The sequence below is a fragment of the Mugil cephalus genome, chromosome 1, assembly GCF_022458985.1.
Source record: "Mugil cephalus isolate CIBA_MC_2020 chromosome 1, CIBA_Mcephalus_1.1, whole genome shotgun sequence".
Classification (NCBI taxonomy): domain Eukaryota; kingdom Metazoa; phylum Chordata; class Actinopteri; order Mugiliformes; family Mugilidae; genus Mugil; species Mugil cephalus.
Genome location: NC_061770.1, coordinates 35,676,908 through 35,691,886, shown reverse-complemented (window position 1 = coordinate 35,691,886; position 14,979 = coordinate 35,676,908). Strand labels below are relative to the sequence as shown.

Sequence of the window (14,979 nt, the reverse complement as noted above, 5' to 3'; positions counted from 1 at the left end):
CCAACAAAATAAAGGACTTCATCAGGGGAAAAAAGTGGAAGGTTTGAGACCGGCCAAGTCAGTCACCTGACCTTAACCCAATTGAGCATACAACAAAAATAAGGGAATTTGCCTTGCTGTTCCAGTACTTTTAGAGGGGACTGTAGGACAGAATCGAACCACCAACCTTTCAGTTATTGGACGACCTGAGCTACTCCCCATTATCTTAGTTGAGTTTTTGATCATGCAGTAAAGACTAAGGAACACGTATCCTGAACAACATTGATGGAAAGCACATTTCAAAGTATAATTTCATTCATGAATAATTATCCTGGTGTATTTAGGAACATTCTCAGCTGCGTTATGACTGACAGTGGACTGGGCTGAGTTGTCCATCTTGACTGATACATTATTAAAAACACTGATTGCAGAAGATAATTCCTGTGACTCAATATAGGTTGTTGGTTAAAAGTCATTTCATGAGAAGTTGTCAGACCTCAAAAAGACTAATGGAAATTGTTGCGTTGATTTTCTTTGTTGAGCCAAAACATTTCTTTTTAGAGTGGCACTGAGACTTGAGGAATTAAAATACTGAGTCATCAGGTCAGTTTTATTAAGTCACCAGAACTTGAAACCAGTTCAATGCAGAAATATCAGTTCAGACTGCACACAATATTAAGTTGATCTTAGTACCAAAAATATTCAGTCAACTGAAGACATCAAATATTGTTTGTAACTTAAAAGTTTCATCTAAATCCATTAATAAATTAATGTTGTATTTCTATGATTAATTAAGTGGTTGTAACAGGTTCTCTTAATATTTTTTAGAGTGTGTGTTAGAGTTGACACTGACAGCCACAAATGTAACATACATTTTGATTCTATAGATTTTAGATTTGTGTAACCATGACTTTGAGGCGTTCTTCTCATGGTCCTTCATCACAGTCTCTCCTGGCAGCATGGTTGACCTCAGTAGTTGGATATTGTGGTAAAATGATGGAGGGATAAATGACAGAAACAATATGAGCCATGTTATAATGAGGAGGGTTACAGGATGTAAATTCACAGCCTTTGGAGAAACTGTCACTGTAATGACACAGACACACACACTTTACACTCACTAAGCATTTTATTAGGAACACAATTACACAGGCAGCTCATGTAATATACAGTGTACAGTGATTAGCATTAACTCTAAAGAGAAGAGGTTCAGTTCACTGTCACACTCTGATCAAGTTTGTTAAATAGTGGAGACACACTGAGCCTCGTTGTTCACACACTGGCTCTAGATATCACTGCTACCAGACAAACTAAGACTACATGCACATCACTGAGGTTTTAAAAACCCTGTGTCATGTTGATGGTGCATTCAAGCACATGACTAATGCTCCATAATGTCAAACATGCACAAAAACAATGATACACACTCCAAAAAACAAAAAACAAAAAAAACAACACCTGACTTGAGGTGCAGAAAAATGTTAGCTGTTTGATAAATGAGGTGAAGAGATTTCCATGATGTTTTTATGAACAACAAAAGCATCGCAGCGTACTGCATATAACGGTATATGTGATCACACATAGCTGATTGTAGTTCTAATGAAACACTGATTTTCTCAGATGCAAATGCTTCACACAATCATATTTAGTTTTTTTTGTAAGTAGATCTATCACATTCTGTTTTCCTTTGTCAGTGAGAATATTTTCCTCACAGATTTCTCCTCAATGATTTTAGTACATACATTAACTTATCTAATGTAACTCCTGTTTGATGAACACTAACTTAAATTCCTTGTCAACAATCTCCTCACGTGGTATTATCCAGACCAAGGTAAGTGCAAATATTTAACATCAGATACGGCACAAGATAAAATACAAAAAGTTCCATATGATATTTGTTTTACGAGAAGAAGAAACAGCTCTGATCAGCTACATACATGTTTGAATAATGACATGAATCATTAAATCACTTGAAGAAACTTTTCCTGAAATGCAAACTCAGGTAATGAAAACAAACTTCAGTAAATCTCTGGTATTTCTCTATTGAAAGTCATGGTGGTTAATTATCTGGGTGAACTGACTTGAACCTTATCTATAGTGAAGTTATTTGGGAGGTTCCTTTATATTATATAGAAAAACATGAGGACAAATGTTCACTGGTTAGAATCACTCGATGCTAAATGACTCTTTGAGACTTTGTTTTGCCTTCTCTGGTGTGATATTATTCCAGGTGGATGGAATATCAGCAGGGTCTGAACCATAGGCACAAGCAAAGTAATTGTTGTACTTTGTCATCACATATTTCCAGTAGTCTGATGCCTCAAAGCTCACATCTGGACGAATATCCCAGCCTGGGAAGATTTCATGGAAACGCTTGTAAGGGTGCCATTTATTGTCTGTAGCACTACAGCGAAAACGAGTTTCACTGGTCACCAAAGATGTGCATATGTCAGTGACAAGTTTATCTGAATGGTCCCAATTGTTTTTTCCCAGACCCTGTGGTCGGTGCAGTGAAGTAAAATGCTTCTCATGGTCTCTTCCTCCTGCCTCACAAGGAGCTCCACACAATGGACACTGTTTGCCACATCCAATCACTCTGGTGAAGAGCTCATTCTGGGGCTGCACATGGAGATCTTGTAGTTTCGTTTTGATATTTGATTCTTTAAACTTCTCTCTAAGAGCTTCTTCCATGTCCCTCACAGACACTGTGAGACAGTCAGCAAACTGTTCCCGATTGGCATTGTTCAGTATCATGAAAGCACCAAGAGCATCCTGGGAAATGACCAGTTTATCTCCAAGTTCTTTGCAGATTCTTTCAACAAATGTCTTCATGTCACCACTCTCTCCTGTTTTGGCCTTTTCGATGGCGTCATTTATGCTGCTGATACTTGACTGAAGATGTCGCTCCTCAAACTCAAGTGTTGCAGAGAAGCTTGAAAAACGCTCTTCTATCTGTTCAAGTATTCTTTCCTTTATGAAACTCTCATAAGAACAGTTGTATCTCAAATAGTCTTCAACTCTGTCCTTTGAAAGCAAATCCAGTAAAAGTGAATACTGGAAAGACATCCTTGTGCTGAACTGCTCTTGTTTCAGCATTTCATCAATGATATTGGGACCCAGAGAACGATTGACAAAGGCTTCAACTGCAGGCTTTAAGCATTGGTCAGTGAATTCTTGTGCCTTCTTCTGACACTGGTCTCGTTCATGGAACACATCTTTGAAATCAGCACAAAACTTCTCCTTGTTTTTCATTAGGCATCTATAGGGGTCATTTACTTGTATGAAATCTTCTTCCATCTTCTGAAAGTTTCTGGCTGCAGATCCACAGATGTGCTGTTTTAGAGAAACTTCAAACTCCATGTCTATCTTAACATCTGGATTGTTTTTCAGACGCTCATCAATGATGTGTAGGATCTCCTGGATGTAAGTATCGTGGCACTTGGTCTTTCTTTTCAGTTTTTCATCCACAGACAGAGTGCAAGCATCTATGATCTTGTCAGTCATTCTCTGTACTACCTTTATGTGATCTTCAATCTGGAGCCACTTGCTCACTTTGTGTTTCAATTGGTTGAAGAATCCCTCAGCTGTATATTTAAAAGGCTCCAGTCCACACTCTCTCAGGTTTTTCTGACTTAACAGTTCACTTGCGTGACCTCCCCTATGTGACAGATTTGATCTGAGGTAGTACTCTACTCTGGTGAAGACATCTGTTGCCTTTTGTTCAGTAAAAGTCAGTTTCTCCAGTGTTTCTTTCCACATTTCATCGAATCTTTTGTCCAGCTCTGTGTCTGTCATCTGGACTTTTTTCTTTCGACATTCATTAATTAAAGCATGAACTGCTTTTTCAATTTCTTTCGTATGATTCTTCTTGATCCTGTCGAGTTCTGTCATTCCAGTTTTGATGTCAGCTGCTGCTGTCAGCTGATCAACTACAGATCTCTCCATTTCACGTCGAAGGCTCTTTATACTGTTTGAAAACTCCTCTTTGTATCCTTCAACCAGATAGACGTGACCTTCTGTTTGCTTAAAGTACTCTGACAGATTGTCTTGAAGCTTTTTCTCCCATGTAGACAGCTCTGTGGACGCTTCAGTTTTCAAACTAGTGAGAAAAACTCTCATGTCACATATTTGAGAGTTATCTGCAACTGTACCGAAATTGGAAATTCTCGTTTCTGCATTTGTCACCCAGGTGTACATTTCCTTTTTGCATTCCCATTCCCATTTGTTGTATTCTGTGCAGAGTTTCATGTATGCGTCAGCGACCAGGCTGTTTCTGAAACTGAAGATGAAGTTTTCATGCTTCACTGCGTTCCACAAGCTCTTCACCCACTTTTCAAACTCATCAATGTTATTGGTAGACGACTGACAATCTCCCAGTAGCTTCATGATGTTCTTCTTGAGCTCATATACAGCCTCACTGTATCCTGCATTGACTGGTGCCATTGGTGGGTTTCCATTCCAGAGTCCAGGTATGTACCAGTTCCCCGTGTCTGGACAGTACTCCATCACATCAGTGAAGCTCTTGTTCTCCTCTTTCCGTTCCATTTTTGCTGCTGCCTGGGTCATCTCATTCAGCTGTTGCAAGAGCAGTTTCCTGTCTCGTAAGTTCTTCTCATGGGCGGAAACATCCGACACGTTCTGGTAAACAAACTGACATTTAGGCTTTTTACCCACCTCCTTCATCCTGAGAAAAGCATGCACAACTATTTGGAGGATATCCTTCATTTCTGTCAAATTTGCCATTGCAATATTAATAATGGTGACATCACTCAGCCCTACAACAAGTGTTGCAAGCTCATTGTCATGCTCATAGCTGTTGTCCAGCTGTGCCAGCTCTGGGGACTTTAAGCCCTCAGTGTCAATGATCACCATGAAGTCACATTTGAGAAGTTTCTTAGCATCTTCATTGATTCTGATGAGCAATATGAAGGCACCTCGAGTGCATCGACCACTGCTGACAGCAAACTGCACTCCAAACATGGTATTAAGGAGAGTGGACTTTCCTGTGCTCTGAACTCCAAGAACGGTGACAACTCGTATCTTGTTCTTTGAAGAAACCAAGACATTGAGCTGTGAGAGAACAGCACTCACCCATCTGAGAGGTATGTTGGATGCATCTCCATCTACCAGCTCAAGGGGAAATCCATCAAGCAGCAGTTCAGCACAGAGTTTGGGTAAATGCTGTAATTGTTGACGTGATGGGTCTGTCTCTGGAAGAGAAAGTGAAGCCTCGTAGATCTGACCCATTTCACGAAAGAAGTGTTCAGTCCCCAGTGAGCTGTTAGAAAGCTGTTTGTCTATTTTCTTGATCTCCTCTTTGTTGTCAGGATTATTGCATTTTTCTTTGTACCGCTCCCTGAGTCCGGACAGTTTTTCACGAGATACATTATCAAGGTTCATTCGCATCCATTTCAGAAAGTAACGTCTCTCTATCCCAGGACTTGATATTCCATTGATGAAGCATGTCATAGCAGTGGACATGTCATAAGAGTACTGTTTTTGATGCAGTTCTCTTTTCTTCACATGAAGATCACTTTTATACTCCTCTATGTTTTTAGATCCAACATTTCGAAGCCGGAATTCTTCTTTCTCTAAGCGAGTCAGCTCCTTCCATATATCACCTTGCAAGGGAAGCTGTTCTTCTTTGTATTTCAGAATGTCTTGGATTTCTTCAGTGATGGCATCTGCAGTTTTCTTTCCATTCATGCAGTCTGGAACATCTTCATCAACCAATATCCCAAGTTCATGGGCAATGTCAGCCATCTGCTCTAGGCGCATCTTCGCTTCTGATTTCTCAACTACATCACTGACCGCCTTCCTAAAACCTTTGACAAAGTTTGCATCATTTTTCTGTTTTGTCTTAATAATGATGTTATTATTAGTCAAGCCCAACTGGGCTGCTACCTTTTTTAGAGCCTCTAAGCTGAAGTTTTTCCCATTGCGATTACCCACCAAGAAGATCTGTGCCTTCCCAGTTCGGTGGGTCAGCAGCTTCCATTCAGAGTCTAAATTGTCAAAGAAGACAAAAACTGCTGCAGATGTGTGACACAGAAATGAATATTGGGTTTCAAATGAAGCAATGTCCCCACGAAGGTTAGCAACAGCCACAGGCTCACTGAAAATGTCCATGTTCTTGTTTCCACCAGGAAGATACCAAGTAATTTCAGTCAGTCCATTGGATATTCTTCTTGGAATGTCTCCACCCTCCATGTTGTGGTGAACAAAGGTGTCATGGTATTGGTGAGAATTGCTCAGAAGCTTGTTGAGGATCTCAGACTTAGACAAGGTGCACTCACCCAGTCTCACAAAAGAAACCATGGGAAGTTCAGAAAGAACAATTCTCTCTTCAATGAAGCCCTTGGAGTCTAAGAGAGATTGAGGTCTGTACCTCTTAACAATGTCTCTCATGGCCCACAGCATAAGTGTACACTGCTGTGTGTCACTATTAGGAAGCAGCAGAGGCACAGAGAATTGACACATAGACATCTTGAGAGTCATTTCCTGCTGCACAAAACCATCCGAACATAGAAAGAGAGCAGTGATTAAGTCAAGGGGGTTTAGCATGTTTAAACTTTCCTCATCAAAAATAGCATCATCATCATGCAAATCAAACCCTGTAACCCCAGATGCAGCATCACAGTTTGACTCACTTGCAGATGTACAATTCACATTCCTTGCTGACACATTAACCATCAACAGTTTCTTTAGAAAATACCATGGAAGGTCTGATTGGCACATGGCGGGTTCACCAGTGATGGTCTTCTCATCAATCTGAAGTATTTTGTTGAATGTTAGCTTCTTACTGTTCTCACACGCCAACCTCAGATCTTCCAATAACTTCTTTAAGTGTGTCTCTGTGGATATAAAGACTTGTGTTATTTCTTAGCAAAAACAGGATTATAAAGTTAGTTATTCATTAGTTATCTTAAATTTGCAATTCCAAAAACACTGCATTCCAGCATCAGAATTGTTGTTTTGGAAAGGCCAAGATAAAGTCCTGGCCTACAGCCAACATCTAAGAACTGAAGCCATTTTGGATAGAGTAACGGGCTAAAATTCTGTCCAGCCATTGTAGACGACTGATCACTAGTTACCAGAAATGCTTAGTTGCTGTCACTACTGCACAAGAGAGTCACATAAGATACTGAAAACAAGAGATCAGATACTTTTGATCAAACAGATATGAACACATTTTTTGGATAAAATAAACATATAACTATACTATTTCAGTTTTGTCTGATTTATTATGTTCTGTTCATTGTTTTTCAGGACTTAAGTGAAAATCTACTGATGTTTTGAATATTTTTCATGCAGAAATTTAGAACTGATTTGCATCAGATAAACATCAGTAACACAGACCGGCCAACCTTGGCAAAATATTTTGAGAGCAACTTGTGTCGTGCGGCGAATAGGTCTTAGATCACTTGCTTGATGAAAAAAAGTTAGAATTTTTGGAACAGCATCTATACTGGCCACAATCTTTGAGTGTGTTTGCCTTCCACATGGTGTCAACAGTCTGTAACATACACTTGTTCATAGTACTTATTTTGACTAGTTTAGACAACTAACGATTTCACCTGATATCAAAATATGATGTGCAATGCACTGTCTGAGCAAAATTAACTCTGAACAGTAAAATTCTAAGGTTGCACCTGCTTACCTGATAACCACAAGTTAACAGCATTGAATTATTTATTTAAAATCATATTAATTTATTTTGTATGATGCAACAGATATTTTTTATTTTCAAGAATGTGATAATTAAATTGGCTTACATCACATAGGTACACATCACAGGCCTAATTCATATATTACCTGCAGCTCCCTGGTGGCTTATGTCCACATCATAATTGCACACTGTGCAAAATGCATGACGTGGGATTTTTGATGGTTGCAGGCATGGCCACTGATCTTTATATTTTTCCAAATAGTTCAGGGGAGCGTGGACCCTCTGCTTTTTGGAAGGCATGCTGCCCTGTCCCTCCCGGGATTTTATCGGCTCAGCTTGAAGCGGCTTCAATATGAACAGAAATGCTGCATTGACCCAGGTTTTTCGCTCTGACGCTGATATATCTGCCTGTTACATTCTGACTCGACGATCTGACAGACTGTATCATTGTAGAAGCTTCAGCTCAAAAACAAGTTTTGGTATACTTCCACAAAGACTGATCGCTGAAAGGCAGAGATTTTTGTTCACTTTTTTCAATCAAACAAATCAAATGTGTTGTTACACGATCGTTAATGGAAGCGCATAGGTGAATGGCGACAGTGTTTATATATAGCTTTTTTACTGATCATGGCAGCGCTCTGTATCCATGGAAAAGAGGTTTGGTGGCAGATATCGGGCTCTGTGCAGGACACATTGATTTATTCTAATATCAGCAGCCTTTTGAAAGAGCGGGGGCTTAACGAGTCCATTCTTCAGGTCATCAACAAACTGCAATGTTATCTGCAATGTATGCAATGACGTATGAGGGAGGGAAAAAAGGCATGCAGCTTTTACAGCGGGAAGTCTGACCAGGGACTTTTGTGAAAGCACCAAAGGCGAGTCGACCCGGGTCTGAAAATGCGGGGTCAACCCAGGTTGACCTGGGATTTTTGATGTGAAAGCAGTATTACATGTTTAAAATATAGAAATAATCCCTACTTATATAAAGGCCTATTCTATCTGATTCCTAACCTTAAAATAAGAGAAACCTTAAGAGAAAAACAGTGCGGAAAGTAATTAAGTACATAAGTATTGGCATCACCCACACTCCCCTCAATTGGTTCAAATCCTACCTCTCCAGCCACTCTCACTTCATTCAACTAAGTTCCTTCACATCACAGCCATTCCCACTAACCTCAGGCATGCCCCAGGGCTCAGTCCTGGGGCCCCTATTATTCATCATTTACCTACTCCCTCTTGGTCATATCTTAGTCAGCTTACTTCAATCTACGCTATATCAACTGCCTCCACCCGTCCATTACTCCCCACACAGCTGCCATTCTGGTCCACAGTCTTGTCACCTGCCAGCTCAACTACTGCAGCTCTCTTCTGTTTGGACTCCCTCATAAATCTATCCACAAACTACAACCTGTACAGAACTCTGCAGCTTGTGTCATCACAAGGACCCCTTCCACCTATCACATCACACCCACCTTGCATTGGCTCCCCATCACTCACCATATGCAATGTAAGATTCTACTGCTCACTTTCAAGGCCATTCACAACCTTGCCCCTCCATACCTTTCTGACCTCCTCCATATTGCCACACCTGTTCGCAGAGTCAGATCCTCCTCCTCTTTCCACCTTTCCGTTCCCCCCGCTTGCTTAGCCACCATGGGGAACAGAGCATTCAGCCACTCTGCTCCCCAGGGGCCTCATGTATCACAGTTGTGTGCTCCCAGAAACATGGCGTACACCCACGTCCACGTTCAGATGTATCAAAAGTGAAATGACCGTGGAAATGTGCAGTGCCTTCCGCTGACATCATGGCTGGCGTACATCGGTTTTCGCAGCTATTCTTCCTTTGGCGACACTAAGAGGCGATGCTGAGGAACTGTCAGTAATGTGAAATCAAGTAGTTCTCAGAGCGATGTGCACATCAGTGACACATTAATGCACAATTAACACACACGGGTTTGCAATCATGGGTGGATATGAAAGCATGCGCATGACTGGTTCATTCTGACCAACAGCATGGTTCGAAACAGGCTAGAGGCTGGCAGCATGCGCAATCAGTGGCGCTTCAACGTGAGTAAATAACTTATCCGTTAATAAAGTTGTCCTTAGTATTAATTTCCCACTAAAGCACCTATAATTTGGCAGATGGGTCCCTCCGTATGAGCTGGGTTCTGCTCAAGGTTTCTTCCTGTTAAAAGGGAGTTTTTACTTGCCACCATTGCCCTCAAGCTTGCTCTGGAGGTTGTAGGCCGGTTTTTGTAAAGCGTCTTGAAACAATTTGTATTGTTATTGACGCTATATAAATGAAACCGAATTGAATTGAATTAATTAGAAAAAAGTTAGTGTGATTCATTCAAATGGTGTATGAACAAAGGAAACTAAATCTATATTACATGTTTTCTGCCTTCATTTGACCCCAGGGGACAGTGGCTACCCCCTGAGAGCAAGAAACCAGCACCGACCAAGAGAGGTACAATGACCTCCATTCCCGAACTCAGGCAGTGGTGGAGAGGGCAGTTGGCCTGCTGAAGGGACGCCGGCGCTGCTTGGACAGGTCGGGGGGACTGCTGCTCTACGACCAGAGAAGGTGTGCCGCATTGCCCCGTGGTGTCCTGCACAATGTAGCACACCGCCACAGCATACCACGGCAGTGGGCCGAAATACTTCACTTCACTTCCACCTTTATACTTGACCATTTTTTTTTTATTTCCTTGTGTGTGGGTGCTCTGACCCCACATCAGTGATCCATGAAGTTCCTCTTTCTCGCTTTATTGTACTGAAAATCTGATTGTGCAGAGTGGGGAATCCGCGATGCAGGCCCTATTTAAATTGATTTGCATATTTAAATCAGGGCGTGTACAGGGAGGAGTTTGGCACTCCTACATGTGCACTAAATTCTACATTGATTGGGATGTATAAAGGAAAGGTGCTTGGACCCATGCAAACGCACACTTTGATACATCTGATTTTTTTTGGGCAGACGCCAGTTTCTGGATTTTAGCGCACACCATGTTTCAGTGAGAAATCCACACAAGTCTTTGTACATGAGGCCCTTGGCCTCTCTCCTCCTCCACCTTATCTCCTACTGTGAAGTAGGTACTGTACGTCTGTTAAGGTTCCATGGCAACCCCTGAGCCTCAGCTCTGGGCCACAGCTGAGACCAACTCATTCATCAGTTGTCTCTGCTGTTAATACAGCTGATCCCTGTGTCCCACACATTTATGTTACAACAACACACACCAACACACACACACACACTACACAGGTAACTTTGTGATTACAGTTACACACACACATGCGCGTGCACCCTCCTCACCCTTACACATATAGCGATATCACACACTTTTTTAACGATAATGGCAGCATTCTGAATCCGAGGACAACAGTAGATTTGGTGGCAGATATCGGGCTCGTAAAAATGCTATGAAATTGAAAGAGCCCCCAAACAGAGGATTTGTGGAGATAGAGAACATTGTTCTATCGAAGGCTGTGAAAGAACTGAACATTTATTATCACCAGGCACAAACAATGAACTCAAAAGCAGTTTGGCTGAACTGAAAACTCAAGTAATGGAGGCCAGTAATGCATTCTCCACATTCCTCCCTTTCAGCTTCTGCCTTGCACGGGCTGCAGCATTGAATATTCAACAAAAAACATCAACATTGGCCTCTGGCTCTGGCTGCTTTTTGCTCACCACAAGTGCAATGTTTGTCAACAACCTGCTCCCGCCCAAAGTGGTAGGCGGGGTCTTCTGCAAAATCATTTTGCCTCTACTCTAATTCAAAATATCTGTAATCAGGAACACAGTGCATGGAGTGGTGCTTGGGTGTAGCATAAAGCGTATCCCCCAAGATATCTGTAATTACATTCCGACTTTCAGCTGACAGCTAAAACAATTGTATGTAGTAAATGGGGAACTATTTAAATTTTGAACTGTTAAATTCTTTTATACTGTAATTAGTTAAGAAAAACGGTTTATTTGCCTAAATATTTGTCCTGTATTTTTCATAATCATAATCAACTAATTAAGGAATCGTTCCGGAACCGGACATTAGGAACTGGTGACCCAAGCTGTAGCAGTGCTAAATTCCTACTTTGGAATTTTTCAATAGTATAAAATGTTCACATGACTCTTACCCAATTTACAATATTTTTCTGTTCTCATAGGGTATCCGCAGAGTAGTAAAAGGTAGTAAATGAAATGAACCTAAATTAAGGCCTTTGAAAGGTAGTAAAAGGTAACAAATGCAATGTGACTTGGTAGTCATTTGTTTTCTTCACGAAACAGGCAGCAGACCATGTAGAGATGAGGCTGTCTGGTGCATGGGGCATGTTCTTAGTGCCACGATAGAAAAGTAAAGTACCTTCTCCTTCACATTCTGTTTTAACATAGATGGAGCTCCGCATCAACGTACTCACAAACAAATACGCGAGGAGACTAGCCGGGCTAACGTGGAGGAGAGAGGAGCTAACCATGGGGCTAAGTTAGCATCATGAGGCCGTGTTAAACATGCTGCTGCTACTTGGCTGACAGACTCTTTCAGTGTTTCACTATGTTAGTGTGTATATTAACAGACTGGTGTTTAGCCGTAGTGGTGTTTTCACTTAGATTTTAGTTAAGTGTCCTGTTTTTTCCTGTGCGCTACTGTGGAACAGTAGGTTAACGCATTTATCTTATGGTCTGCTAGCTGGTACAGCGTTACCACGTCTTTGTGTCAGAATCTCTGTTAACATTAAAGTATTTAGGCACAGCGGCATGGTGGTTAGCACTAATGAATGACTAAATGACTAAAAAACAAACAAACAAACAAAACATTAAAGTATTTAGTGCTCTAATACTCGTAGTTGTAGCTTTTATCGGTCAACCGTATGGATGGATGGAGCTTCAGAAGCTGTTCTACTATTCTACCAATATGATGTACGGTTGCCAAGGCAACCATAAGACTGATTGACGTACCTGCCTGATGTCAGTTCAGCTATTGCTATGCAATACAATCTGGGGTTTGTAGTATCAGTTGCACACAAAGTACAGCTTGGAACCAATCTGGCTGTCAGAGAGGAAGTATTCCTCCTGGCTGTGCAGTACAGTAGGTAAAAAGCATGTAAATAAGGAAACAAATAAAAGATAGATAGATAGACAGATAGACAGATAGACAGATAGACAGACAGACAGACAGATAGATAGATAGATAGATAGATAGATAGATAGATAGATAGATAGATAGATAGATAGATAGATAGATAGATAGATAGATGTGTGACAGAGGATGTGCTCATACTTTCGTGCTCCATTTCTTCAGGACCTTGGAAGAAGTTTTGTTTCCCAGCACCAGCAGAGGCACCCTCATGAGGAGATGCTAGCTCACTACTATCATAACATACTGTTGGAATAACATAAGTAATAATGATAATAATCAATATTTTAACACAACACTACACCCTATATGGACATTTCTGTAGCAACAATAAATTGTATAAAGCAAATGTTACCTCCTGTATCAGACTGTTGACAGTCATTCTGGTCTCCTGCTGCCTCAGAGTTAAGGACAACGAATGAATCCTCATCGCCAGATTCCTTAGGGTAAATTAGGAAAAATATGAATAAACAGCCCATAGACACTCTATAAGGGCAATGTATTACTGTTGTGTTGTGAAGTTACCTCCATTGTGGGTGTAGACACGCCCCAGATTATTCATACAACTTCTCTGTAAAAGAAATGACAGACAAGTCTTTAGCCTAAACTGACAAGAACTATTTTTTGTATTTACAAAGGTCTATATAAATAATTAACTACACAAAGTCTGTGTATTATCACATCATGAAATGTACTGGCTCATACTAGATATTTAGCACAGTCCTTTTTCATATAGAGACGACGGTTAGAGGATGTGATGGGCGCTTTCACAGTCAGAGACACATCCACCCATCCGCTCACACAAGCACACACACATTCACACATCAGTTGCACTTGCTCAAGGACACTTCTGCATATGGCACACTTGGGGGATTGAGCCACTAACCCTTCGGTTCGTGGACAACCCGCTTTACCTACTGAGCCATAGCCGCCCATTTGACATGGGAAGAAATGCCGGTGAAATGCAAACGATTTTCAAGTTTCCTCTGTACAGAAAATGCAGGTTAATTTCATCTGTATGTCATAAAATTCAGTGACTTCGTTCATACATGGCTTCAAAACACAAACTTTGAGATTTCTTTTCTAAAATTGTGTGTGCTTTATTCAACCTGTATCCGATATAGCCGAAATGAACACAATAAGGGGGTTAAACGTGACCTCCAACTTTTCCTACAGCATCATGCTAAAATCATATCATAGAGAAAATAATAGACTAAAGCAACCCACCTTCCGATGAAGAGATGTGCTCATTGAAAACTGTTACCCTCTTTCTTCATTCAAGGTTAAACTTTGCTGTTCCTGTAGATGAAGCACCTCCCTTCGCCTGGTACACTCTGAAGAGCTGCAGCACACAGCACTCCTTTTATTTGCTCGGTGAACTCACTTTCACTTTTGGTTTGGTGAAAATGTGGTTTCCTGTACTTACCTTTTCACAGTAATTAGCATAAACTGATTCCTCACTACAACAAACAGGAAAGGAAGAAAGCTTAAATATCCATGTGCAGATTTACTGTCTTTGCATGTTGCATGCACATATGAATGTGGATTGCATATAAGGGTGTAACTGTACACACAAGTCATGGTTCTGTACGTACCTCGCTATGGGGGTCACGGTTCGGTACGGGTTTGGTACAACAGGAAAAAAGCAACAATGAGTCAGACATGTATAAGACGGGTGGCAACAGCCATTCCGACATTAGGCACTAATTGTCAGAATGGCAACACATAACTCTTTAATGATTCTGATAATTTTTGCCTTCTAAGGTTGGAATGGTGGTATGTTATACGTTTTTAAAAGTGTTGCTATTCCGACAAATCTTTACACTGGCATCATATGCAACATTAATTATTACAATTAACATTTAGAGACTGACAACTGTGATGCCCGCTCCATTAGCAAAAAAGTTGGAATCTGATAACTGACAAGCGATCTCCTCCCTGTACTTTTCTAAAACTGTTAGGTTATGATCTGACATTAATGCCAGACAGCCATAGACGTCCCCTGGAAATTTTGCTTGGGGCCACAACAGACTCTAGAATTGCCTCTGCTGTTATATCATTGTCTGCTCCACTTTTTCTTCTTCCTCTTCTCACTACCACATGGATAACTCCTCTTCATTTTCCCTCAGCTTCTTTTCCATTGCAGTCCGTTAACATCACACAGGTTAACGTGAGGTGGGATTGACTGAGATGATGTTA

General features: G+C 40.9%; 1 protein-coding gene across 1 annotated transcript; it reads right to left on the bottom strand.

The window, feature by feature from the left end:
* Positions 1 to 1,089: 1,089 nt before the first annotated feature.
* LOC125018698 (up-regulator of cell proliferation-like) lies at positions 1,090 to 13,374 on the bottom strand. The gene is made up of 4 exons (XM_047603246.1): positions 13,306 to 13,374; positions 13,136 to 13,220; positions 12,925 to 13,026; positions 1,090 to 6,833 (listed from the first exon to the last, which is right to left on the bottom strand). The coding sequence occupies exons 1-4, from the start codon at positions 13,309 to 13,311 to the stop codon at positions 2,146 to 2,148; spliced, it is 4,881 nt and encodes a 1,626-aa protein (XP_047459202.1). The 5' UTR covers positions 13,312 to 13,374; the 3' UTR covers positions 1,090 to 2,145.
* Between the last annotated feature and the right edge of the window lie 1,605 nt (positions 13,375 to 14,979).